Source organism: Clarias gariepinus, chromosome 15, assembly GCF_024256425.1.
Source record: "Clarias gariepinus isolate MV-2021 ecotype Netherlands chromosome 15, CGAR_prim_01v2, whole genome shotgun sequence".
Classification (NCBI taxonomy): Eukaryota; Metazoa; Chordata; class Actinopteri; order Siluriformes; family Clariidae; genus Clarias; species Clarias gariepinus.
Genome location: NC_071114.1, coordinates 8,430,421 through 8,457,976, shown reverse-complemented (window position 1 = coordinate 8,457,976; position 27,556 = coordinate 8,430,421). Strand labels below are relative to the sequence as shown.

Here is a 27,556-nt window from a genome sequence, read left to right as displayed (position 1 = left end):
CACAGTATATAAATTGTCCCTGGTCTTTTTATTTTTATCGTTTTCTTTTCTTGATCTGTCATTTTCTTTGACCATTCATTCAAAATCTAGGATAAAAATATAATTTTAAAGCAAACAAAATGCAGAACCACTGGATTTGCAGTAAAAAGCACAATCAAATTATATGAGAACAAACTTAAACTTTTTGTCATCCACACAGTTGCCTGAAAAAGGAAAAGTTTACAAGTAAATGCATCTGACACTTGTTGAAAAAAGTTGGTGATAAAAAGATTTGTTTTATTAATGTCTTGCAGCTGACGGAGGTGGTGCAGGAGCTCGATTAAGACTGATTATATTAAGAAGAATCGGAATATTTAAACTCAATACTTGATTGGATTGCATCATTTAGAAAAATTATCCAATCAGGACAAATCAACATTTAGCCGTTTGACAAGAAAAGATCACGTTCACGGACATAAAGTTCTAATAAAATCGTGGTTAAACACAGTAGCGTGGTGTGCAGTGATCATTGTTTTTAAGGTAGATCTGCACTCCAGCAGGAAAACTGCGGATCACTGAAAATAAACCAAAAATATGTTCCTCAAATGTTGTTTGCCCTAATTAATCCTGCTGCAGCTTAGCAACGTTAATCAAATACCAGCCTGAATAAACATAGTGTAATCCACAGGACGTGTTCCAAAATTTTATTAAACGCATTATTAGTGATTCATCAACCGTGTTTTCTCTTATTGATTTCCAGAGTGTTGAAAAGAAGTTGTAGACATTAAAACATCTTTAAAAAAACAAAAAAACAACAACACCCTTTTCAAGTACAGGAGAAGAAATTAAATGACGACTGATTGCTTACAGTTTTGTAAAATATTAAAAAGAAGTTGTTCTGTTAAAACAAAGTTCCAAATTAAGCACTGCTTTCAACTTTAAAGTTAGCACTAATGACATTTATACAAAAAGTCCATCTGTATATAAATATTTTCCGCCAGTGTGCAGGAAGTTATGTGTCAAAATTCAGTCATTTTCTTATGCGTATCTGCTTTCTTCTGAGCTCTCTGAATAGTCTGCTCCTGAGCCTTCAGCTGCTGCAGTAGTCTACGAGATGCTGAGAGCTTCTCTTCTATATGACTAATAACTGCAGCATCCCTACGAAAAAAAGTAAAAGGGGAAAAAACAGTCAATGAGGAAAAAACAAAACAGGAAGAAAGCGAATGATGCGATATAAAAATGAGAGATCGGCCTACCTTCCTTTTCTCTTTTTTAGAGAGTCTGTGAGGTGCTGGATTTCTCTCTCCACCTGGCTCATCCTCTCAGTGGTCTGAAACAGCTGAACATTAAGTGAGCGCTTGGTGCTCTTCCCTCCCTGGTACGCTTCCACGCCGCTGACGGAGCAGGAAGGAGCTGGAGCAGACCGAGAGGAATCTCCGAGTTTAGAGTTTAGAAAGTCAAACACGTCAGTCCGGGTCGAGGTGGACGTCCGCTTTCTCTTAGTTTTTTTCCGTTGGCTCGAGGCTGGGTTGTTTTTGGCGACTGCAGCCTGAGTCTTGCGATGTGTGATCTCAGCACATTGGTCCAGCGAGCGGCCTTTCGGGAGCACCACGGCCTGCACGGGCTCCACGCGGCCCGATAACGTTTTCCCCAAACCTGCGCACACAATGCAGTGCAAGCATTAACATCACTACACTAGAGGGAGCTCTAGCAAGATAGTTAACAAGGTAGAAAGATGCTGGACTTAAGTTCTGCTGATGCATCATACCTTTTCCTAACTCATAACCCATCTTCAGCAAAAGCTTGGACCCAATTCCACGTGTGTGAGCCTCCCAGCCGCAGAACTCAGCAGTGTTCACTGTGTTCGTTTCCTCATCTTTACCGGAACTGAAAACTGTAAAGAGCATAAAAAAGAAGTTGAGTTTTCATTTTAATAAACCACAAGTCACTACAAAGCAAGAGTTTGACTAAATAAGCAGGAATTCAAAAGTATTATAATTCTTTCTTTCTTTTTTTTAACATTGTGCCAGCTTCTACAGTTATTGTATATTGATGGCGAGAGTCAGTTTTTGTTATTCGATATTACGATTTTAATATATATGATATAATATTTATGATTATTTTTTTTCTAAGAACTTTAAAACTAAATTTGGATGTACTTGTTTAAAAACTTTTTTTTAAAGTGTCAACAGAATAAAACAAGTTCCACAGTAGTTACAGTCAAATAAAAAACGTTTAATGGACAGAAGGGTTTTACGTTGATGAACACTGTGGTGAATTTTCTCGATATAAAAAATCTGAGTGTAGCTTTTGAATGTCCTATTCTGCGTCTTGTATAAAAAACTTGATAATTAAGTATCATAAACCTAAGCTCAGTCTCAGGATTGGCTTTTTCAGACAGATTCAACGTGAAAAACTCAAACCTTTGGCGTAGCCGCCGTCACACTGTTCATCTTCTGAATCAGAAGAGGAAGAGGAGTTATCGTCCTCCCGCAAAGGAGGAATGACACCGTCAGCCTCGAGGACGGCTTCCTTCAGCAGCAACGAGTCAAATTTCACAGTGTAGAAGCCTTCCTTGATTTCTGCAAACAGTGAAAGCATATCAAATATATTGTGAAAAATATAATAGGCACGTTTAGGATTCTGGAGCGCTGGTACTTTGACTGAATTAAAATCAACATACAAGACGTATTATTAAATTACAGAAATAGACATCTTTGAGCTGAGAGAGGACGTCTCTGCAGACTCATCCTCATCAAAGGCTGCAAGGTCAACTGACTGATTCACAATGTGTGTGGTATACACTTGGAATACAGAATTTCTGCATTCAGCCACATGATCACACAAGAGACATTAGGCCACCATTGCATGTGTCGTAGCATGTACCTCTCCGTGCCTTTATTTTATTTTTAAGCAGCTCTTTTAAGCATTTACTGAGCCCTGATTCAGTAATAGCCACCGCAGCTCTGAATCGGAGGACCATTAAGAGATTACAACCCACACTGGGCTCCTCTGTGGGACATCTGTGTCTGAAGGCAGTAATGTGCCATCCATAGTGTAAACTTAATGAAGGTGGAGACATGCCATCTATTCGTTTAGGAAGTAACATAACGATCCATGAAATCAGAGAATGCGCAGAGCACTGATGATGGAAGTAGACACCTACGGAAGAAGAGCGGAATAAACGAAAACTTAGATTTTGCTGGTGAATATTCTGCAGACTCATCACCAGACCAAACACTGATGCTGGATGCATTTTAAATACGCCATTTCTGGCTGGAAGAAAGGCACACAGAAGTCAGGTGTCCAATTAGGCATTGTGATGCCACTGACCATCTGGTAAGCACCCGTGGTGATAGGGAGAGACTACACAGTGGGACATTCCTAAATAAATCTCTCAATCCGAAATCCGATCAACCACAAGAATAGAAGTTGTGTTTTTAGACTGCGATGCTGTTGAACATGCAGTTTTGACTCTTGTGAAGGGTGTAGAAGGCAGATAGATATTACACTTGAAGCACCAAAAAGACTATACACGTCAAAATGTAAACAAACTGGATGAAACATGTGCTCCTGCTGCATTTTGGGACTTATTATTCACCTTTATTAACTGCCTTATCCTGGTTGGAGTCCCTGTGGTTTAGGTCTAGAGGCTGATAACCTTGCAATGCCTTTACAGATTTTCACCGTTGCTTGCATTTGTTTCTTTTTATCTTTTTTTTTTTTTTTAAACGCAAGCCGACCATCCTGTCTCCTGCTTGGAGCTAATATTCATTTGATGAACAAACATCAATATTGATTAAAATGCTTTTCACATTGCAGGTGGCTCTCTGCTCTGCTTGACTTGCTGCGATTCACAAACAAAAGGTTAGAATGTCTCGCTCAGAGGTTTTCATTCAGCAATTGAAAAATCCCATATGTCTCACACGCTTTTGTTTCCGTAGAAACCATGTTTGTTTAGTCATAATTACTAAAGGTTAGAAATGTTGGATAAAGCCGATTCAATATTTGTTCTAGGACCTTAAAAGTGTACATCATTGGCTTTCTTGCTTCCTTAGAGTCTGAAATCATGAGTTGACCAAGGAGGAAAATTCTGCATGAGGTAGATTCAGTAATGCGAATATTTTTACTAAAAAACATTTACTAAAAACTTATACACATTCCCAACCCAATAAATATGTTCCATACCAAAATGCACAACTGTATGACTAAGATAGCTCTCCTTAACCTTCAAGAGAGTCAAGGGAGACGCTCACACCATGCACACGGTACATGAACCGTTAAACAGCATCGATTTACAAGGTTATGGTAAATTTAACATTTATGTCTGCTTCAAAGAGCAATATTTTATCATGACCTGTTAAAATTAGGGCAAAGAAAAGCTAAAAGTCAAATTATGATGGAAATCCTGAAGAAAAAAAATCTCAGATTAGAGCCGTTGCGAAGGCATTACACAGCATGAGCATGACAACATCTTAATATCAACTGTTCAAAGGAAGTTATTGCATATTTTGGATGTATTTAGAATTCTTTTACAATGTAGAAAGTGAAAAAAAACAAAATCAGGAAAGACCACTAAAGAAGAAGATGTGTCCAAACTTGCCTGGTAGTGTAGCTAAAGGTTCGAAATAGGGAACTGACCCCAGCCACTGATAAATTGGGGAGGGTCGAATCAGGAAGGGGATCCAACATAACAGCTGAGCCACATCAAATATACAGCCCCAGTGATCCATTGTGGCAACCCCCGATAAAAGGGAGAAGTCGGAGATGGATAAAACTAATTTCAAAACATTAAGCCATCCACATTGCCAAAGTCAAGATCAGGATGATTGCCAGCCAGATTTCTCACTCAGCTGCTCGTATTGGCTGTTTTGCAGTAGACAGCGTTTACCTTGTGCAAATTTGTGTTCAATATGTTCAGTCTCCATTAGCAATGTAAAAGCAATAATCTCTTTCTACAAACCCATCATTTCCCCTAGCTGAAGATGTGAAACTTGTTTAATTTGCCTGTGCACTTGCTAACGGAGTCACTGTGAGCCTCTCTCCCTGCCAAGTCTGATTCGCCAAGGAGAAAAATATATCTTATTAGCGCTGAGCGAATGGATTAAACCCATTTACAGAACCGAAAGGTTTAATGTGCTGTGGTATTCATAAGGCAGCAAACTTTCAATATGACTCTTGCTAGTGATCTCAGTCAGATGCACAGAGAATAAATCATGTAAATACTTTGAGAAAGTTTAAATGGGGGAAACCGGAGAGTCTAAAGGCTCAGAGGAAAGCGGCTCTGCTAAGTGGATCGCTGCATAACATGTGGTCCAACATGAGTACATTTTAAAAAATGAAGAATGTATGACAGCGATGTTTATTGTAAACACAACATCAAACATGATTACATGATTTTTTTGATGTTTTACATCAACACCTTCCCCAAAAACTAGAGTATAAAGTCAGGAAAGGATAGAGTATGTATAAGGAAAGCGTTGACATTTCTTTAATCAAATGGTTTGGAAATGGAAACATTCTGTCAAGCACAATGAAGAGATGTACCTGTAATTTTGGCAGGATACCAGATGTCATCATCATGCTTGGCTAAACAGGAGGAACCCTCCTGCATGTTTGTAATATCTGCTTCCAGAAAGGCCCTCAGCTCTGAGACACGCACCACCTCTCCATGAGAGTACCTAAGTGAGGGAAAAAAACAAAACAAACACACACACACACAGTCACTAATTTGGGATCATTTTCAGCAATGTAGAGAAAATCACAAGGAAGTGGGTGCAGCACAGAGCCATGTGGAGTAGTAACAGAAATGTGTCAGAGTTACGCCCGGGTTTAAAACGGACTCTAATAAAGGGGTTTTTAGTTTTGGTAAAGTGTAATTGTGAAAATATTTATTGCAAACTGCTCTAAGTTTTGTTCAAGAGACTTGACACAAAGATACATTCATATACGTACATTATACTGTATATACTGTACACTCCAATATAAGCTGTCTCTACAAATCTAGGTTGTTTCTTTAAGAGCCTAATTACGAGTGGTTTAGAAGTTAAACCAGGATTTCTGAAGATTGTGCAGAATAACAGAACACAGTTATGAGAGTAAAAACTCCCTTTATTTCTCTATATAATCCACTGCTACACTAATGCACTTATCCCATCGTTTCATACCATTAAGGTAGAAAGTTTTCTCAGTACGCCAGAGCCATGATAGGACTGCCTGCTTCATGTCTAAAACGCTGGCCTCCTAGGAACTCCAGACATGCAAAAAAGGCTTGGAGCAAGGTTTCGAGTTTCTGTAATGTGAAATTGGTGTTGGTGAATGATTGTGTGTGCAGTTTTCACAAACACATCTGTCTCTTCTGCAAATTGCCGGCAAGTTTACCTGTCTCTTGTTTCTAGAACTCATACCTACACCCCTCCTCATTCCTCACACTTTCTTTACATTATTCTCCCTCTTCTTGTACTTTTTCCTAATTTCTCTTCTACCTTGATCTTTTTATATTTCCAGTTCGCTTCTTTCCTAGGAAACACTAAACTCTTGCATCCACTCTGTATCTCCTTCAGATCAGTGCACCAAGATCATGGTTTGCAAACTAGACAATATGTCATTTCCTTCCTGATATTCAAGTACTAAACAATGGTTCAAATATACTACATCAACAAGAATTATAACACAGAAACATCGGACACACTTGGATACCTGCAGCTGTCCATGAAGCGGCACTTGCCTTCCAGAAAGAAATTACAGGGTTTCATGGATTTGTGTGTAGGATGCACAAAAAGCACTCTAACTTGTGCCTCTTCTCCATCTGATTCCTCAGAGCACACCACCATAGCATTATGGTACTCAAGCGTTCCCCAGGAGGTGTAGAAAGGTGCCCGGACTTTGGTGCCACTTATGTCTACATCTTCCTCATTCTCTTTTTCATCTTCATCCTCAAGTCCTGGGTCTTGTGTGACCTCAATCGGACCTTCGGACAACTCCGAATAGAAGGTGGCAAACTCATCGTCCAAGCTGGGTCTTTCCTGGGCGTCGGGTGGTGTGGTCTCGTGTGACGTGGTCTCCTCGAGCAAGGCCAAGAGTTGGCTCTTTTTGACAGACACCAGGCTAGACTCTGTAAGCTCGATGAGCTGGACCAGATCGTCTTTCAGCTTGAGCAGGTCTGCCTGATCGGAAGAGCTGAGTCCACAGGTGAGTGCAGCCTCCACCTGCTCAAGTTGAGCTCTGTAGCTCTCAATGGCCTGCTCCAGGCTGCCTTCATCCATGGTAGGAGGCTGGACGTCAAGGCATGTAAAATCTGCAGAAATACATTTAATCAATATAGAAAGACAGGTTTCCTTTATATTTATTATATAAGGATTTGTCTATACATTGGTCAGCAATCACTCTTTTAATGATATCTTTACGTCTCATACATTGGAGGACTGGAAAAATCTGTTTGTGTGTCTCTGTTTGTCCAGCCAGATTTTGTTACAGCATCACGCAAAACTGTCTGAACAGAATTTAATGACATTTTGGCAGTAATTAGGAATCTGCCTAAACCTGCACCATAGGCAAAAACAGTTATGTGCCGGATTTATTAATCTACTTTAAAATAAGCTAATAAATATAATAATATATATACAGTGTATATATTAGTTAGATAATCTTAACTAAATATTTTTCACTGCTGAAATAACAGCGCTAAATAGGTATAAATGAATTTTAACGCACTGATGTCATCAATCTACTTTTTCAATTTTTCATCTATGATTTTCTCTCCGATTACCAAACAGGGAGTGTATTTGCCTGACGATGAAAGAAGTACAACTTGGTGTAAACAAGGTGTAAACATAAACTTTTCTATACCCTGACTTTCCCATTGATTGTAATAAGGTCACACCAAAATTATTTTATGAAATTACAGTTTTAAAAAATAAGGGCTTCATCTTTGTTGCAGACAGACATGTACGTGGGCCTCAACCTGAAATAATAATATCACTGATCACATTAAAGCTGATCATCTTATATCGTTTTCTATAAACTCTTTTCTCATGTCAACTGTTGTGCTGAGGAAAGCATTATGATTTAAAAGGTTTGCAGCACACATTAGTCAGATAATTGGTTTATCAACAGTTTGCCAAAACCCAGTCCCAGGTATATTAGTTTACACACACCACATTCATACAGTCTTAAAGACGTCAGAACTCTTTTTAGGCTAGTTAACGTAATGTATGCTAGCTAGGTAGCTAATAGCAAAGCACTTACCTCAGATAAACCGGCTTGGTAGCATTTAGCTAAGTTACCTGCTAGGTCTCTTAGCCGGTATTCATTCAGATAAAGGTTTTCTCAATCAGCCCTTCATGATGAAGAATTGCAGTCTAACACGGAGTAGTTAAAGTGCTTCACTCCATTAGAAAAATATCTGCTTTCCCTTTCATTTCTTCAAATCCCCGACGCCATGCTAACACCTCTGTGTAGCGCTGAGAGCAAAGGAAGAGTCGACTCTTTCAAATGATTCGGAGCCGACTCACACGCTATACTCTACTAAATACTGTATTTCTATACTGGACGTAATATGTTAAAGATGGACTGTTTGTAATAAAGTGTATTAAAAGATATGAAGGAAATTAAGCACAGACAGAACAAATACAATAGCATTAACTCAGGGATGGGTACTCTATTTGTTGATGTTACTTTGTGAATAAGAAGTTAAAGTAAGGTTTATTTCATGAAACATTTTCAGTCAGACATGTTTTTTGGACCGTGGGAGGAAACGGGAGTACCCGAAAGAAACCCACTAAGCACGATGAGAACATGTAAACTCCATGCACACAGACCAGAGGCCCAGACCTTACCGTCCAGAGGAAGGCATTGTTGGCATAATGATAAGAGATGAGAGAAGGAAGGTCAGTGTAATAAAAGTTCATACTCTGGCTTACAACTTTGAAAAAATAAAAATGAATGGAAAAAAAAAACTATCAAGTTTTACGTACTTTAAATGTAACTATAATTTTTTGTTCATGTTTTTCCCTAATCAAGTTGATTTAGGATCTACACTGACCAACTGCACCTGTCCTCCCTCTCATTCATTCACTTATGCAATAAACCAATCATCAAATAGCACAATGCATCATAAGAATATTGGCAGCTTCATGGTTCCTCGTACCAGATTTGCTCTTCTGAATATTACCAAATATCTCCTTTAATTTTTATTAGTTAGTTATCAGTTGACCGTAACTTAAATAATCACTCTTTAAAAACATAGGCAGAAAAGCATCTCCAAATATACAACATGCCAAATCTTGAGGCAGATGGGCTACAAAAGCAGAAAACCACATCAGGTTCCTCTCCGGTCTGTTGAGGACAGGAATCTGAGACTACAGAGGGCACTGACTCACCCAACCGGGTCCGCTGAGGATTTGGGAAAAACACCTGTGTTTTCCATATAAATATCTATATTTTCCTAATTGACTTTGTAAATCATGCTTATTACATTTACTACCTAACAAGTGAAAAATACATAGCAAACAATGTTTTTGATTAATTGAAGCAGTAAATCTTACACAGCTTAGGAAAGACATCAGAAACAACGAAATATTTTAATTCATCTTTGAAAAACAGCACCACAAGAGTGTGTATTAAAATACATTACATACATACAAGGTACAATCCTAAATTCCATTGCTTAAGTTATGTTCTGGACAAATGTCCAGTTATGTGCAAGTGAAGATCGGACTGCTTTGCTTCGACTTCCCACATGAACCTGAGTAGCAGCTTGTGGGATTTCCAAAGTCAGTTGAAAAAGGAAGATATCTTGCTTTGTGATTTTCCTGCACAGAGCTGTGAAACTGTAAAAAAAAAAAAAAAAAAATGTTTTAAAAAGCACAACACATTAATACCACACTGTAGTCAAATTTTAAAAAATAACAATGTTCAGTTCCTGCGAAGATCGCACTGTATATAGTATATATACTAATTAAGTGCTAATAGAGTGTGTTCATTCATTCATATACATTTGTTTTAAAATGTACCTGAAACTGGGGGACTAGACTGGTCCGAAACCTCATCCGAATCCTGGCAAGCCTCTGGGACACTCCCAGTCAGGCCTGTTAACATCTCAGAGAATTGCTGACGATGATGAGGTGGGATGAAGACTGCTAACCCTAATAGAATAGTTAAAGACAATTTAACAATCCAACATTTTTCGAGCAATCTGGTAAAAAATAAATAAATCTATTAATTAATTTTAAAAAACTAGCACTAAAATACAGAAACCCTAAGAAAAAAAAAGTTCCAAAATGTGTGATTTTTTTATTTAAATATTATAGGCACACAATATTGCACTTTACAATCTGTTTTTGCACTATACTGTCACACTGCTGCTATCTGTCCAGCATATACCATTGTATATTCATTTAGATGTTTACGAGATATATTTACATGGTTATATATGGTTATATATATATATATATATATATATATAACAAGTATACTGCTGTTACATTCATGCAAAAAAAATTCTATATTGCACGGACTGCTAATTAATTTTATTATAACACATTATGGGAGAGAACAAAAACGATATTTCGATTCCTCTGTATGTCTGCCACATGGTGTTGACAAATACAAAACCTTCAACCTTGGTATTATTTTGAGGGAACAAGTTATATTTTTGTGCACACCCAGCTCACTTTCTAACCAGAAAGCAAATTGACTGTTCGAATACAGCAAAGGAAACCTTCAGGTTTCTAAAATACTTTGTAAATCAACGGAGTATCAGTGTAAAAGCAAATGACGCAGCTGTCTTTATGCCTTTAAATTTTTGGAGTTAAATAGCCTGTGTGCACAAGATAATAATCCGTTTATACAAGATAATAAAAATATATTATAAGAATTTTTATTATAGGACTTTAGGGGCTCATTACCGAAAGTCTTTCCTTGACCTGTTTTTGCCTCTTACAGACTTGAGAGACTCACGTTTTAGAAGTATAATGTCCTCGTCACGCTCAGTCAGCAACCCCACAACTGTTGATACCATCTGTTCGTAGTCGTTAGTTTTTTTGTACATCTGCAATGCTGCAAAAAGCTGATTGGTCTTCTCAGCACCAATAGACTTTTTTATATCAGACAGCAGGGAAGAACTGAACTGACTATCTTTCCCTGATTGCTGTGGCTTCTGATCCTTTACACTTGAATCTGCTGGAAATATAAAAAATAAACTTTAAGTAAATATGACATAATTTTTGTATTTTCAGATATTTAAAATGACTTGGGTAGAAATAAATGAAACTTTGGACTTACTTCCACACAAATTATGCGTTCCCAAATGAGATCCACCTTGATTGAGCTGCTTGCTTGAGTCTAGTTGGGAGGTTGTGCACGTTACAGGAGTCTCCACTTTGGCTGTAAAGACACACTGCATTTAATTTTTTTTAAACCCATTTCTGGCTGGTTGTTCTGTCTGTGGTTTAAAATCAAAGAGGAGTGCAAATACTGATGAGATGTTACCTGTTTGTTTCATGAGTAACTGTCTCTCCTCCCTAGAGAGCGAGTGCTCAGGTTTGTAACCACAGCCTTTGCCTGTAAGGTGTTGACACTTCTCATCAAACTGCTTCTTGTGGTGTGGCCGAACAAACTGGTAGATTCCTAAGAAGAAAATCCATACAGGTATTTCAGAGCAGGGTTCACAAACCGTCTGACCAGACACATACTTTGCCAGACATCTTTTGCATTTTTTAAATAATTGTAACAATTTTAATAATGGCCTTGAATTTTTGTACTACGATAATAACTTTTCTCAATACATATACTAGAAATTCATTCAGTTACGTATTGTTTTTCTTTTGTGTGGCAATTCATGCCTCACACAATGACTCCAAAATAATATTTTTTCATTCAAATTAGTGCTGTCAATCAATTAAAATTGTTAATCTAATCACAGTACGTCTATAAAATGTTTAATTTAAATCTCTCGAAAGGTGGTGGTTGCAACCTGCCGACAGCAAAGCTAGAACCAGAATCCTCAGATAAGAAAAAATAACGATAACCTAGAGCCTTAGCTGCCTGAGCCACCACTCCCAAATCTTACATCTAATGTTAGTACCTCAAGCATACAACTTAGTTTGGTTTTATCCAAACTTCCATCTGGAAGTTTTTTATAATGAAGCTCCCTGTTCAGTGATGTTTCCTCAGGCCCTCCGCTCTGCACTTGTGGTAAGCCATTATGGTCAAACTTGGTCATATGATTGATTTGCATAAAAAAAAATGTTTAAATAGTGATGCATTAAAATTTCTAGATTAAATCACATTAATATTGACAGCCCTAATTGAAATACACATATTTTCATTAGAAGGGTGAAACATCGCTGTTCCTCTATAATCCCAGCGGTGGTGTGCTCTGGCAGGAAGCACGGCATTCCGTGTGGTAGGAGCACAGTTTGTTTAGAAAAAGCACTTAATGACACACCAAATGTGCATGCTGCTCAGTAAAAAAAAAAAAAAACTGGACTGGTCAGAATTATTCCTTGGGGAGTGGGTGGGACTGGTCAGAATTATTCCTTGGGGAGTGGGTGGGACTGGCGAGAATTATTCCGTGGAGAGTGGGTGGGACTGGCAAGAATTTCTTGGAGAATGGGCGAGTGGGATTGGCGAGAATTTCTTGGAGGATGGGTGGGTGGGATTTATCAGAATTCCTTGAAGAATGGGTGGGTGGGATTTACTAGAATTCCTTGAAGAATGGGTGGGGGGGGGGTTAAAAGTAGCTGGAATTGGTCAGAATTCCTTGAAGAGTGCCTGGAATTGGTCAGAATTCCTTGGAGAGTGGTTGGGATTCGTCTGAATTCCTTGGAGAGTGGTTGGGATTGGCGAGAATTCCTTGGAGAATGGGTGGGTGGGATTGGTCAAAATTTCTTGGAGAATGGGTGGGTGGGATTGGTCAAAATTCCTTGAAGAATAGGTGGGTGGGATTGGTCAGAATTCCTTAAAGTGTAGGTGGGTGGGATTAGTCAGAATTCCTTGGAGAGTGGGTGGGTGGGATTAATCAAAATTCCTTGGAGAGTGGGTGGGTGGGATTGGTCATAATTCCTTGCAGAGTGGGTGGGTGGGACTGGTCAGAATTATTCCTTGGGGAGTGGGTGGGACTGGTCAGAATTATTCCTTGGGGAGTGGGTGGGACTGGCAAGAATTCCTTGGAGAGTGGGTGGGACTGGCAAGAATTCCTTGGAGAATGGGTGGGAGGGATTGGCGAGAATTCCTTGGAGAATGGGTGGGAGGGATTGGCGAGAATTCCTTAAAGACTGGGTGGGTGGGATTGGCCAGAATTCCTTGAAGAATGGGTGGGTGGGATTGGCCAGAATTTCTTGAAGAATGGGTGGGTGGGATTGGCCAGAATTCCTTGAAAAATGGGTGGGTGGGATTGGCCAGAATTCCTTGAAAAATGGGTGGGTGGGATTTACTAGAATTCCTTGAAGAATAGGGGGTAAAAGTGGCTGGAATTGGTCAGAATTCCTTGAAGAGTGGTTGGGATTGGTCAGAATTATTCCTTGGGGAGTGGGTGGGACTGGTCAGAATTATTGCCTTGGGGAGTGGGTGGGACTGGTCAGAATTATTCCTTGGGGAGTGGGTGGGACTGGTCAGAATTATTCCTTGGGGAGTGGGTGGGACTGGTCAGAATTATTCCTTGAGGAGTGGGTGGGACTGGTCAAAATTATTTTTTGGGGAGTGGGTGGGATTGGTCAGAATTTCTATCAAACCTGGTTCCTTGAGAATAGATTGAGCTACAGCAATATGTAATTTGGTATAAGCAATAGCTAATTTCATAAGCCCCCGCTGTTTACTGGACTTGTACATGATTTTTTTTTTCTGTGTTTGTGACAGGTACTAATTAAGTAAATGGCTAAATTCTTATACACACCTCTAAGCAGGATGTGTGTGTTGGGGTCTTGTATGAGAAGGTCTGCTGCTTTTGCCATAAGGTCATTGAGGTTATCTGTAGTCTTGTACATCTGAAGCGCATACATGATCTGTGTGAAGCTCTCCTGACTTAAATTTTTCTTCAGCTCAAGCATAAAGCTCTTGCCCTTGTCTGCTGCACTGGAGACTATGGGTTTCTGGAAAGAATCAGTGGAGCAAGGAGACTTTAGTATGATAAAGATCAATGAGTAGAGACATAAGCTTTTTCTGTTACTGTTTGTAAGAGGAAGGGTTATGGTTGTGCAGTGACAGAAACATCACATACCCGGTCTTGCACTACTCGGATTTTGCGTTTCCCTCCTCTAGACTCATCATCCATGCGCTTATCATGCTGTAGAGATAATGTGGACAAACGACTGGCCTGAAAACGCAAAAAAAAAAAAAACACAAAATGTTTGCTTTTCATTCTTGTCCTTAATGAAAAATGAACACTAAACTAAGCTATTAATTTCATTTTCTCTTGTTATCCCACTCTCACCTTCTCCTCCCCAACAAAGGTATCATCATCCTGACTAGGATCGCTTTTCTCCAGTGCATCCAGCAGGCTCATAGGTCTCTTCTTACTGGAACTCATCTCCACCTCATACTGAACACAAAGCCTGGCCGTCCCATCTCTCTCCGAGTGCTCTTCTGTATCAACAATACATTATGTATTCAACAATGTTTAGAATATTTATATAGAGTAACTTTTTGTAGCTGTTCCACATATGAGTGACATGCCATCTTACCAAATTTCCTTTTTTTTAAACTTGGCACGTGAGAGTCGAGCACTTTGGCTTTGAGATGGGAACTGCACTCCCAGGCACTCATGGCTGGACGACTGCACCCTGGACTTGTTTGGCAACTGCCTTTAGCTGTCCCGCTCTCACTTCCCGCACCTTTTATCTTCTTCTCTGGTACAGGCCTCTAATACACATACATCCAGCAACCATCTTTTAGTTTTAAGGAACGTTTAAAGAAAAAAAATTGGTGACCATCTAGTTATCTGAAACGTGCTACTTACAAGTTTTTGTGCGACTCGGAAAAACTGTGCAGCATCCCGAACCACGGTGCCAAAATTGTCATGAGTTCGAACATAAGGTCTGACCCAAGATGGGAGCTGCTGTCGTACATCCGTACTTTTGAACCTACAGTAACAACAAAGTAACAAAACCAAACCAAAACCTAAAGGAATTAGCTTAACAGTACTGCATGACACAAACACATTTTCAAAATGTGTGCTCTTAACAAGGATGAAACAAGAAATCTTATGTGCCATTTGCTTGAACAAATGTTCTGGATCTCTCACCATCACAACCGGGCATTTTAGTCCACCTTGGAGCTCTATTTCTATCTAATCAATCATTCTCACAGTCTTTAGGAAAGAAACTTTGTTTATTCAATCATGTTTGTAGGCAAAACGTATCATTTTATTCACTTATTTTTAAGATGTGTTGACATGTAGCACATTTTGGGTATGATAAATCTTTTGCTCAAGCAATGGATAATTTGTTTTGAGTCATACAGACAGAAATGCACACTGCCCTGCACTGTTTATTGTAGAGAAAAAAAGGTATTTTTTTAAAATTCTAATTTATCTCCAATCAAATTTGTTTATATATTTCTTAAGCGCTGAACTGATCCAGGTCCCCAGAGACCCAGTATACAGGATTAAGTAATATAGACGATAAGTGAGTGAGTAAACGAACTGATCTGAGGGCACTTCATAGGGATTATAAAGGTAGAAGACTATCAGAAGTGCCTTAATTCTAGTAACTATTTTTACCTTAGACTGTGTCCAAGAACTGGAAAACTGATGGCTCCAAGTAAGTGGTGCAACTTTTTACAACTGGCCATGCTTGCTTAATGGAACAACTTTATCTTTCTCCACTGTCAGTATTTAAGCATCTGTGTTTAAGTGTAACTATATTAAAAATTTTAAAACTGTCCAATTTAAGAATTTAACTATTAAGGGTTTATATACACAAGGCTTTTTTGCGCTTTTCCCAGTACAGAGAAACTTACTGAAACCAGACCTATTCACTACGTCTGTAGCATAAGGTAGAAGATAAGGTTAAAAAACGAATCAATATCTTTATCACTACAGATTATGGAATAATACCATGATGCGTTCTAACCTGTAGTCACAAAGAAAGATGGCTCCGTAGTCCTCACGATGGCGGATCACTCTACCTATGGCTTGGTTCACTGCGCGGGAGGCCTGCTGCCTGTACCACTCCTGCCCAGACAGATACTGAACACACACACACACACTTACACAAAAGCTGGATTCAATATGTATGAGAGAAACACAATCAATGTTGATATGTGTTGGACAAATATTAAATCTGAATGCACGCATGTACACACACTCTCTCTGTCTTTGCATTTCTTGCATGTGTTAAGGCACATGCAATAAATATATATCATTTAAAAAATTTAACGTGTCTATATTGAAAAAAAATACTACAAAGAGCATTGAGCCATAATATATTACCCAAAGAAAGATTTTTTTCTATATGCTCTGTGTATGGAATCGATAATTTTTTTAAATTTATTTCCAAGCATCTGCCAAATTTCTTCTGTTGCTCTCTTTACTAACAAAGATTTTTCCCCTCCAGAAGAAAAAAATGCTTATCGAAAAAAATGAAAAAGTCAGAACATCATGAAATAAACATCTATGACCTTTTTTTTTTATAAATGATAAAAATACATTAGGGTGCCTATGACTTTTTGCCCATTTATTTATATTAGTCTGACACTTATACACTACACTGATTCAATTATGAATAAGTAAAATATTGCATAGGTCACTTAAATTCCACACTCAACGCACCATATCCACATCAATATCCAACATATTTACTCTACCTTCACGCCACTGGTTTTGTTTCTGCACATCTCATCCAAATACTGCATCTTCAGCACCACCTTGGGGTCCATTCTCGGAGGGTAGGGAAGACCAGTGATGATCACTCCACGGCCATACGTGTCCGCAAAGTCCAACCCTTCACTCACCTTGGGGGCAAACGGTAAAACCGTTTTTTAGTAAATGGCAGATATTCGCATAGATATTTAAGATACCTTTCTTACCTTTCCTCTACACACAGCAAAGAAGCTCCCTCCGTTCGACTTGGAGTCATTGACCTTGTTATAAAATCCATCCATCACCTGGAAACGAGAGAGTGCACGAGCAGTTATAAGGGATTCTTGTAACAGCATGTCTTTCAAAGTAGACACAGGGATGGGACGCTATAATTTTGTCTCGATACAGACGTGATTCGCGCAGAAGATACTTAAATGGCTGCCAAAATCTGACTGGGCTCCACGGAGACATCCACAGGGACATCCACGGGGACATCCACGGAGACATCCACGGGGACATCCACGGAGACATCCACGGGGACATCCACGGGGACATCCACGGGGACATCCACGGGGACATCCACAGGGACATCCACGGGGACATCCACGGGGACATCCACGGGGAGTCCAATCAGATTTTGGCAGCCATTAATTTTTTAGAAAAAAAAGAGTTAAATGTGTACAAAATATACTGTAACTTTGAAAGATACCAACCTATTTTAGCTCATAATGTTATGTTACTTTCTGGTTTTTTTTGCTCCAAAATATACCTTGAATGTAATTATCAGTTAAAAAAAAAAATATATATATATATCCTAGCAGCCGGGTAAATGTACTTCCACCGTCCATTGTTGTAATTTACGTCTTGGTAGTCCAATATCCACAAAATGTCTATAAAAAGGCAATTGTACCTTTTTATAGATGTCTATGGATGTCTATTCACTCCTGATCGGTTTTCTTTATGGCAAAATAAATAGTAACTGACAACATAAAGAGACCACAACACACATCTCGAGACCAAATTATATACAGTACATACACTATATTGGCAAAAGATATTCGCTCGCCTGCCTTCACATGCCTATGAACTTGAGTAACATCCAATTCATAATCCATAGGGTTTAATGATGTTGGCCCCACCCCCTTTGCAGCTACAGTATAACAGCATCAACTTTTCTAGGAAGGACTTTCCAAAGGTTTAGGAGTGTGTTTTGTGTTATTTTTGTATCTTGATGTATTAGATTTTGTTTTATTTTCCCATCTCTATAAAAAGACATCAAGAATAACATGTGATACAGGAGAGAGGTGGGGGAAAAAAGAGGAAGAGGAGGACAAAACAAGACTCTTTTGGCATTTTCTTGATGGATACCTCATATCACTGTACTTTGACTGTAAAGTGGGTAGGTGGGAACACTTTTTTTTTTTTTTTAAGATTTTTTCCAGATTTTCTTTGGTCGTGTCCAATTCCTCCCCGTCACTAGGGGGCTCACACATTAAGGCTACTACTACCACTCAGTCGGAAGGGGCTGCAGACTATCACACGTTTCCTCTGAACCACGTGACGCCAGCCGACCGCATCATTTCGAACTGCTCGCTTACGCATTGTTGGGGACGGCGTAACACTCTCGGAGGACAGCGCTATCCGCTTCTTCCGCATGCCTGAGCTCACAGACGCCCTTGATTGGCTGTAGAGCCGTGACTGATGTGGGAGCACAAATTACCTCTCATCCAACCCCTCAGAGAGAGCTCAGCCAATCAGCTTTCTCTAGACCTTCAGCTGCGAGAGGTTACATCATCACCCGGGGATCAAACCAGCGATCTCCGGATGATAGGGCGAGCACTTTACCACTTTTGTTTGAATATCATTAATGTGCGCATTAAAACCAAAACCTTACTAAACCTGGCAAAGACCTACCTCTGTAAAGGTACCTTTTCCTTTGGGTTCCACAAACATGGGTTTCATTGACTCCATTCGGTCTACGTGCCCACTACCCTGTCAGGGGGTCAAACAAGGGACATAAAAACAGCACGAATAATAATTATGCTTTACATTAAGGAAATTCTGTAAATTATGCACATCTTTAATATGATGACAATGAGTCTGTTATGTATTTCTAATTAACTGTATGAAATAGCCACAGGGTGAACTCACCCTCCAATACTCCAGAGTCTTATCCAACACCGGGTATGATGGGAAAAACACCAGCAGGCCATGAGGAACCACTCGGCATAAATTAACTATCCATACAAAGTACAATATTATATTATATACACAGACATTGTTTTGTGCCAGCCTTCCATCTTAGACCTCTAATAAAAGACCTGTGTCTTACCAATAGTGTTTCCTAATGACGCCATGTTCTCAGGAAGAAACCTTCACAGGAAGCGACACAATATGTAATTAACATATAACACACAACACGCAATCTGCTTAAAATACGTCTGGATACCGCCGTCTGAAACGCACCTCCTGTCGAAGGCTGTGCTGAGCTGCACGCCGTCCGGCCCTTTGTCCACAATGCTAACGAAGATCTGGTCCTTCTGAATGACGTGAGGGTTCTCCAGACACACGGGAAATGGGCTGTGAAAGAGAAAATGTGAGAGCTACAGAGCGACAGATTCGCCATCGTCTGGCTGGAGGTAAAGAGAAGCCATGTGAGGACCTACATCTGCATCTCGCAGGTGAAAGATGACAGGGGGGACAGGGTGCCGCTAGTCAGGATGATACAGCGCACTTCCTGTCGCAGGAGGTCTTGCATGCTGAATCCCGGAGAGAAGCACCAGTAACTCAGCACGTTCCCTGCCACACACATGCGAAAAAAAAAAAAAAAGTTTGGATATGTCCTATAAATTAGGTTACATAATCAAATAATATCTGTGAGATGTTGAGTAAATAAAGGCTTATACCTTGTTTCTTTGTATTAGACGACGCCCACAGATCTGTTGTCTGCTTCTTTTTGAAATTGCTAGTGTCTGGATGAATGTGTACCTGAAAAGTTCAAGTTTTACAAAACGTGATTTTCTCCCTAATGTGTCACGTCCAATTCCCGCCCATCTAGTTTAGACACTTTCCCCATCAGTTACCACCCAGAGAGGGCGCAATGTTAGGAGATGACGCTTTAAGTACAAATGTTCCTTAGATGATGCGTTGTTTTTTTTGTTTGTTTTTTTGCATACTTAACACTACCCCCTCTGTTTTATTCCTATTACAAACACGCTATATTAGTCACTATGTATACGAGCTACCTACGGCACACTGGAGACTCATCCAGTCTAAAATTGACTAAAGTCAATGTTGCATAATAGACCCCTTTAAAGGAACAAATGAGGCAAAGCGAAGCCATCCACCCATAAAACTGAGCAGATAAGGGGTAGGTGAGGCATCGAGGCATCCCAGAATAGATATAGAGATGTCAGTGTATACATAAATAATAAACAGACCTTAAACTGCTGCATGGTGTTCCCCTTGTGTGACGGCACACCGCCCTCTGCTGGTTCAACAGCAAACACCAACTGATCACATCAGAAGAAACATCAATTTAAAACCCTCAATGGGAACGTAGGAATAAATCTACTCAGCACTCACTCATCTTCTATACCGCTTTATCCTGTATTTAGGGTCTGGAGTCTATCCCAGGAGGCTTAGGGCATGAGGCGGGGTACACCCTGGACAGGGCGCCAATCCATCACAGGGCGCACACAGACATAGACATACACACACTCAGATACTCATTCACACACTACGGGCAATTTGGGAACGTCAATTAACCTTACCTACATGTCTTTGGACTGTGGGAGGAAACCGGAGTACCCGGAGGAAACCCACCAAGCACGGGGAGAACATGCAAACTCCATGCACACAGAGACGGGAATCGAGCCTGGCCGGGAACCGAACCCAGACCCTGGAGGTGCAAGGCGACAGTGCTAACCACTACACCACCGTGCCGCCTTAAAAAAAATCTAAATAGATATCAAAGACAATACCTGTATTATATCTGCCACTTTCTGTAGTCCGCTGGTGTTGAGGAAAATGCCAGGCTCTGGGTTCAAGAGAGTTGTGTCTTAGTGAGCTCATTAACATGTAACACATTACTTACTATCCATGCTTAAAACACCTACTTCCTGCCAAATATCCTGTGATCTGCTCCATCGCCTCCACGATTGCTGTTTTGGTGTCGTAGTTGACGTGGGCCTTTTTGAAAAGCTCATAAATAAAGCTGAGAAAGAAAACAAGAAAACACACATTCTTTCTTACAGAAAGAAATATTACACTATAAAAATCTGGTACTTCCCTTTAGAGGAGTGGTAGTAAAATACACTGCCTAGCAAAAAAGTCAACATTTTAGTAGTCAACATTTCACGATCGGTGAGGTTGCATCGTGAAAGGAATCAGAGCTATGGTTAAGAGTGAAATTAACCTAATTTCCACACACACAATGTGACGAGAACTCGCAGGATTGGTCCTGACACCATGAACTCACTGCAATGTGTCTATTAGTAAACCACTTGTTTGTGAGACTAATCGGAAAAAAAAGGCTTCAGTTTGCTAGGGATCATAAAGATTAAACTTTGAACCAATGGAAAAGAGATCATTTGGTCTGACGAGTCCAGATCGACTCTATTCCAGAATGATGGGTGTGTCAGGGTAGGAAGGGAAGCGCATGAAGCGATGCACCCATCATGCACAGTGCCCACTGTACCAGCCTCTGGAGACAGTGTTATGATCTTCTTGCCTCTCATTTTCAGTCCAGTCTCATTTTCAGTTCCATGAACCTGAGTAGTTTCAGCGGAATGATCTCAATCAAATTAATTAAGCATAAAAAAGGCATCTATTGTGACTTAAGGCATGAACCGATGAGAACAGGTGCAGATGATCAGGCCGGTGATATTGCGGATACTGAACGGTTGGCACAGACGAGAGGGGAAACGAGGTTGCTGCTAAGGTTGTTCCATAATTACCCAGTTTTTAAGTTGTATCTGTAGACACCTGTCGCAGTAAAACATTTGTTTCCAATTTCTTTGATTTAATTTACATAAATAAATTTGATTTAATATGAAGAAATAAGAGTTGGCTCAGGACTCTTTCACAGTACTGTATATTAAAACATCATTTTAACTTTGACAGGTAAAAGTTGCAAAAAAAAAAAAAAAGTGCAAACCCTATCATTTAGCATTTTTGTATATAATACAAAGCCTCTTAATTTATCTTCATAAACATAACTATAGATAGTTTCAATAATGATAAAATTGAATGAAATTGTACTTATGCACCAATTTTAATGCTTAAATGCAAAAAAAAATTATAATATATTTATTTATATTTGTAATCATTTTATAATTTTAAAAAGTTCATTATTTTTGCCTATTTTTTCACTTGCAAATATATCTATGCACTTTTTTAAAATATGTTCGATATAAATAAATTGACAACCTACACTACAATAATGAAGATGTTTTTGTAATCTAATAATTATATAATACTTTGATCCTCTTGTTAATAGAAAAGCCCAGCTTTAGGAGCTCAGGTTATTGATGCCGTCCATCCTCATATATTAAAATGTGCACTTACAATAATGTATTAAAGAAATTAGTTTTGACAGCCTTTATTTATGGGTTTAATGCAAAAAAAACTACTGTAAAACAACAGCCAAGACGGTTGACACACCTGCCAGGCTTGGTAATCCCCTGGTTATTGGACGGCATCTCAAAGTCATTAATGGTAATCTCCAGGTCCATTAAAACTTCTATTAAAAAGAAAAAACAAAAGGTAAGTCAAACAATATGGCATACCTAAAGCCATTTCACTCAGTACAACATAAATGTTTCTAACTTACGCTTTATTTTTGCGATCGTAGTGATGTCCAGGTTCAGACCTGTATAACAGACAAGTGAACAGATTTAACATCGACATGGAGCCGACTTGGAAATGTGTGACAGGCCATCATGAGCCGAACCTGAGCTCAAAGATTCGCCGCTGAATTCCTCTGAAGATTCTCCCTTGCCGATATCCGAGGCCTGCTCTCGCAAAAGCTTGTCCACTGCATCGATGGCTGACGTCAGATCGTAAGGAGTCAGGTCAAACGAGGTGGACTCTTCACACATCTTCTCCTGTACGACGGAGGAAAAGTTAGGATCAATGGAAAACATTTCACGGAAATTTTCGACTAAGGCACAGAAATCCTCACCACGTTATGTGCTTCATCAAAAATGACCACTGCTCCTTTAAGCTCTATGTTGTGTGCGCGACGACTCTGCAAGACAAACCAGATCATTTAAGTTCACGCGACGATGGCTGAAACAACCCCTGACTATAAGATGAAATAAACTCCTCTCCTCACCTTTGGATCGAGGAGGTAGTTGTAGGGCATGAAGATGAGGTCAGCGTGCTGCTTTAGTGAGCGAGACAGATAATATGGACACACCCTGAAAGAGAAATACATAGATAATAGAAAAAAAATATATATTTACAATTTCTTATAAATCTGTTCGGGAAATAAACACCGTACCTTTGCTTTTTTCCAGCTTTTACAAGATCTTCCACATCAAGGATGGAATTGATGATGTCTTTGTCAGTACTCTTTTCTAAATATAACATGAGAATAGATCAGCGACAAGAATTTACACATGCTTTGTTGAACGTGTCATGTTTAAACTTACCATCGACGTTATTGTAGAAGACACAGGAGCGGGTTGAAACTTTTGCTCTGCATAAATGAACCTGGATTAAAGGAGAAGAAATTATACTTAAGTTAACATTGCGATACTATATAAATATGGTGGTACAGTGGCGTAGTGGTTAGTACTGTCGCACTGCACCTCCAGGGTCCGGGGGGTTGCATGCTCTCCCCGTGCTCGGTGCGTTTCCTCCCACATTCCAAAGACATGCTGATAAGGTTAACTGACGTCCCCAAAATGTCCAGTCCATAGTGTATGAAGGTTCATCGGCGGCCCTACCACATTGGTACTACCACCAACGGTAATCATCATTGAAACTGGCCTCCACACTCCCTTGTTGGACTACAGAGGTTCCTAGATGGATGGATGGACTATATAAACAAACGCACCAACCACTTCATTAGGCACGCCTTGCTAGGATTTGGTTGGATCCCCTTTCGCTTTCAGAATTACCTTCATTTTTCATGGCATAGATTCGACAAGTCCTGGAATCATTCCTTAGAGACATGATAACATCACGTATCTACTGGACACTCCTCTTCAGCTCAACCCCAATTATGTTTTATTTGATTCTGGGCAAGAGACAACCATGTCAAAATAAAGCACTGAAGCTTTTAGGTGCTTTAAATCATTGCACATGTAGAAAATCCGACCATCACCCAGTTGTAACGTTATTTTTATGTTTGTATTAGAGGTGGTCCAATGTTGCCTTATAATCCTATGAGGTTATAATCCTACATGGGGTGCCCTTTATTTATATGTTGGCAGACAGAACAGCATCTTCTGTGATAGGGCCGAATTATTTGCTGAGCTTGTCTAAAATCACAATGAAATCAGAAAAAGAAATTAATACTAATGAGGACATTTTTTAAATCATTACGCTAACAGAATCGACATCTAGGTACCGTGATAATATTGTATCACATGGTCTGTGGTGGGCGGCACAGTGGCAAAGTGGTTCGAAGGATTCCCGCCTCACATGGAGTTTGCATGTTCTCCCCGTGCTTGGTGGGTTTCCTTCAGGTACTCCGGTTTCCTCCCACAGTCCAAAGACAAGCAGATCAGGTTAACTGGCATTCCCAAATTGCCTGTAGTGTGTGTGTGTGTGTCTAAAAATGATTCAAACCTGAATGCTGCATAATAGGCCACCATTAAACCATGCTTCAACCATAAAGTGTTTTATTTTTTCTGAGTTTTTTTTAATCCTTTGTCGTTAAAGGCATTTGCTATTTCCATGACCTGTACCTTGACATGATTGCTTTCTTGCTTCAGTACATCCTGGTTGATACACAGCTGCTCCCTGGAGCCCAGAACACAAATCTTCGGCCTGTAATTAAAAAGAAATTTTGAGCAAAACACTTAAAGGCAAGATAAGCAAGTGTGTTACTTTCCCAAGCTCGAACCCTCATCGAGACTTCTAAATTAAAGAACATGAGAAACGACCTGTGAGCTTTCTTACAAATTATCAACCATCATCACTGACCTGTAGGTTGTGTTTTTGAGTTCGCTGATCACCTGGGTCAACTGTGAATGTGTCCTCGATGCGTAGATGATCTTGGGAATGTCGGTGTAATACGCTGCAAGGAGAGTGTTTAAACTCAATCAAGGTCTTGATTCACGCACTTTGATGCCAAACGTTTGGAAAGGAAACTAAAAGTTAAGGTCAAATTAAAAGGAACATTCAGAGCATCACTCCACTGTGCGAGTCGTAAACTTGAAACTCTACTCTTCATACCTGGTGTTTCACCGTCAGTCGCCGTTGTTCCCCAAGATGACATGGGCCTGTCGGGAAAAAGCTCGGCTCCTCCCAACCTCTCTGCAATCTTACGGGCGGATATGGAGTCTTTGAAATACGCCCTCCAGCCAAGCGCGGCGCAAAGCAGGCAGAGGGTTTTCCCCGTTCCAGTTGGACTCTCGAGCACTCCATTTACTTTCTATAACAGGAAAATAACACTGCGTGAACTGAAACACGACTGAGACATCAATCAGCTGCACAAATCTAACGGATCTTATAAAAACCTCATCGAAACCTCAACTTTAATATAGATGATGTGAAATCTCTTTGGCCAAAGCAAAGAATTTGAACAATGTTCAGCAGAAATACACTTCTAATGTGCTTGTAGTGATTCCAGGATATTAAAATGCAACAATCATTATAACTGTATACAGCTCAGCCTAAAACATTTTTCAATGAGGGAACACGAAAGCTTGGTTTGTGCATCTCATGCTGGAACAGGTTTCTCTCAGTTCCTTTGAAGGGAAATTTTATCGCAACAGCATAAACAAATATCTTCTACAATATTAAACTTTACAGTTTAGCACATGTGGGTGTGATGGTCAGGTGCCCATTAAATAGGGAAAATACAAGATTGTAAAAGCCTATAACTTACTTACTTATGGGTCTATGACTATAAAAAAGATGGCAAAATCAATGAATTATTAAAACTGTCGAATGTATTTCAAAATAAAACTCTTTTGTGAAACAGTCACACCAACGACATATTCTATATGGACAAAAGTATTTGGCCAAACCTGCAATGACACTGTACACAAATACATATACTTTATCATGGACTTGGTCTCCCTTTCGCAGGTATAATGTTTCCACTCTTCTTGAAAGGCTGTCCACAATATTTTGGAGTGTTTCTGTGGGAATTCATTCTGTAGAGCATTTATAAGGTCAGGCACTGATGTTGGACGAGAAGGCCTGACTCGCAATCTCCGTTCCAGTTCATCCCAAAAGTGCTCGATGGAGTTGAGGTCAGGGCTGTGTGTGGGGCAGTCAAGTTATCCACACTAAACTCATCAAACCATGTCTTTATAGTCCTTGCTTTGTGCACTGGGACACAGTCATGTTGGAATAGTTGCCACGAAGTTAAAAGCATAGCATTGTCCAAGATGTCTTGGTATGCTGGAGTATTAAGTTTGCTTTTCACTGGGGATAAGATGCCTGATTGAAACATCTGAATTAAATAATTAAAGGTTTGGACAAATACTTTAAGTGTATTTTGGGGTGACTGATATTTATTTTATATTATTAATCATTTTAATAATTTAATTAAAGATTGTTTCATAATTTTTATGTTTATAGTATATTGATGTTGTTACTGTAAATCAGATTTATTTCATGAAAGAAATATACTTATATGAAAAGTATTGGTCCCACTTTGATGCATGATCAGAGTGACAAGACAGTTAATTTTTTTGATGCTACAATTATAAAAATATTAAACTTTAAAGTAATTTTTTTATTTTTAATGATTGAAAGTACATACTATATTGTCTGGGGACAAGTGGCCTGATTGAAACACCTGCATTTAATAATTAACAGGTTTGGCCAAATGCATTTGTCCATATGATGTAGTTTGGGGTGACTGATATTTATTTTATATTATTAATTATAATCAATTATTGTTTCATGATTTTAGTGTTTTAGTTTTTTTTATAAGATATTGATGTCATTGTGAATCGAATTTACTTCATAAAAAAAAGTATGTGATCCCACTTTGATGTACAGTATGATCAAAGTGACCAAGACATTTCTTTGAACTTTGCCTTTTATTTAAAAAATGCTACAATCAAACATTGAACATCAAAGTAAGAAAATGTATTTGATGATTGGAATTTTAAACATATACAAGTAATGTGTCTTAAGCTGATTTAAATGATTTTGGCATCAGTAAAACTAAATGACAGCCCTTTCCACCATGTTTGTAGGATGATCCTGATTTACAGCTGATCTGATGTTTAACAGTGTAGACTTTTGTTTACATTTAAGACAAGGTGTTAGATCTGAAGAATACGGGGTTTTTTTTATAAAAAGAGAGATAAATATTAAGCACAAACGGAGCATGAAGTGACTTACGTTTTGCAGACACTCGATCACTTTGCTCATGTAATCTGTCTGGCATGGATACGGAGTGAACGGGAAATCCACATTAACTCCTCTCAAAGTAAGAGAAGGCATTGTGCTACAACCCGGAACTACACGTAACACTTAAACAACTATTTACACAACATAGTCACTGCATAAAATAAAGCTTTAAATCGATTTTAATACAATAATCTAATGCCCATGTTTACCCCAAAGACCCATCAGATCACC

General features: G+C 39.2%; 2 protein-coding genes across 3 annotated transcripts; both read right to left on the bottom strand.

Annotated features, from left to right (window-relative positions):
• Nucleotides 1–667: 667 nt before the first annotated feature.
• zgpat (zinc finger, CCCH-type with G patch domain) lies at nucleotides 668–8,458 on the bottom strand. 2 transcript variants are annotated; one of them, XM_053512432.1, is made up of 7 exons: nucleotides 8,227–8,458; nucleotides 6,679–7,276; nucleotides 5,527–5,660; nucleotides 2,403–2,561; nucleotides 1,748–1,873; nucleotides 1,236–1,635; nucleotides 668–1,137 (listed from the first exon to the last, which is right to left on the bottom strand). In XM_053512432.1, the coding sequence occupies exons 2-7, from the start codon at nucleotides 7,242–7,244 to the stop codon at nucleotides 999–1,001; spliced, it is 1,524 nt and encodes a 507-aa protein (XP_053368407.1). In that variant the 5' UTR covers nucleotides 7,245–7,276; nucleotides 8,227–8,458; the 3' UTR covers nucleotides 668–998. The 2 variants fall into 2 exon arrangements, with proteins under 2 accessions (XP_053368407.1, XP_053368409.1); XM_053512434.1 differs by having other exon boundaries at nucleotides 8,265–8,458.
• Nucleotides 8,459–9,529: 1,071 nt separating this feature from the next.
• On the bottom strand, nucleotides 9,530–27,556 carry rtel1 (regulator of telomere elongation helicase 1). Its single transcript, XM_053512422.1, has 33 exons — nucleotides 27,317–27,556; nucleotides 25,187–25,385; nucleotides 24,935–25,028; nucleotides 24,697–24,778; nucleotides 23,434–23,494; nucleotides 23,283–23,358; nucleotides 23,115–23,199; nucleotides 22,962–23,027; nucleotides 22,731–22,884; nucleotides 22,611–22,649; nucleotides 22,442–22,520; nucleotides 20,896–20,993; nucleotides 20,761–20,816; nucleotides 20,218–20,289; nucleotides 19,684–19,765; nucleotides 19,444–19,576; nucleotides 19,244–19,357; nucleotides 19,110–19,150; nucleotides 18,929–19,014; nucleotides 18,692–18,769; nucleotides 17,005–17,082; nucleotides 16,783–16,929; nucleotides 16,050–16,165; nucleotides 14,936–15,059; nucleotides 14,661–14,838; nucleotides 14,411–14,562; nucleotides 14,198–14,293; nucleotides 13,874–14,069; nucleotides 11,470–11,607; nucleotides 11,263–11,364; nucleotides 10,939–11,160; nucleotides 9,993–10,124; nucleotides 9,530–9,809 (listed from the first exon to the last, which is right to left on the bottom strand). Exons 1-33 carry the CDS (start codon nucleotides 27,416–27,418, stop codon nucleotides 9,754–9,756), a joined length of 3,534 nt encoding a protein of 1,177 aa, XP_053368397.1. The 5' UTR covers nucleotides 27,419–27,556; the 3' UTR covers nucleotides 9,530–9,753.

What these genes read in the sequence shown, in the direction of transcription:
- rtel1 (XM_053512422.1), bottom strand. Translation starts at nt 27,418, where the DNA reads ATGCCTTCTCTTACTTTGAGAGGAGTTAATGTGGATTTCCCGTTCACT. An exon ending in TTGATGAAGCACATAACGTG is followed by an intron (nt 22,885 to 22,961) that starts GTGAGGATTTCT and finishes TCCGTCGTACAG; the next exon opens with GAGAAGATGTGTGAAGAGTC. An exon ending in CCTTTGTTGGGGAGGAGAAG is followed by an intron (nt 14,294 to 14,410) that starts GTGAGAGTGGGA and finishes TTGCGTTTTCAG; the next exon opens with GCCAGTCGTTTGTCCACATT.
- zgpat (XM_053512432.1), bottom strand. Translation starts at nt 7,244, where the DNA reads ATGGATGAAGGCAGCCTGGAGCAGGCCATTGAGAGCTACAGAGCTCAA. An exon ending in CGCTTCATGGACAGCTGCAG is followed by an intron (nt 5,661 to 6,678) that starts GTATCCAAGTGT and finishes TCCCTCACTTAG; the next exon opens with GTACTCTCATGGAGAGGTGG. An exon ending in CTAAAAAAGAGAAAAGGAAG is followed by an intron (nt 1,138 to 1,235) that starts GTAGGCCGATCT and finishes TTTTTTTCGTAG; the next exon opens with GGATGCTGCAGTTATTAGTC.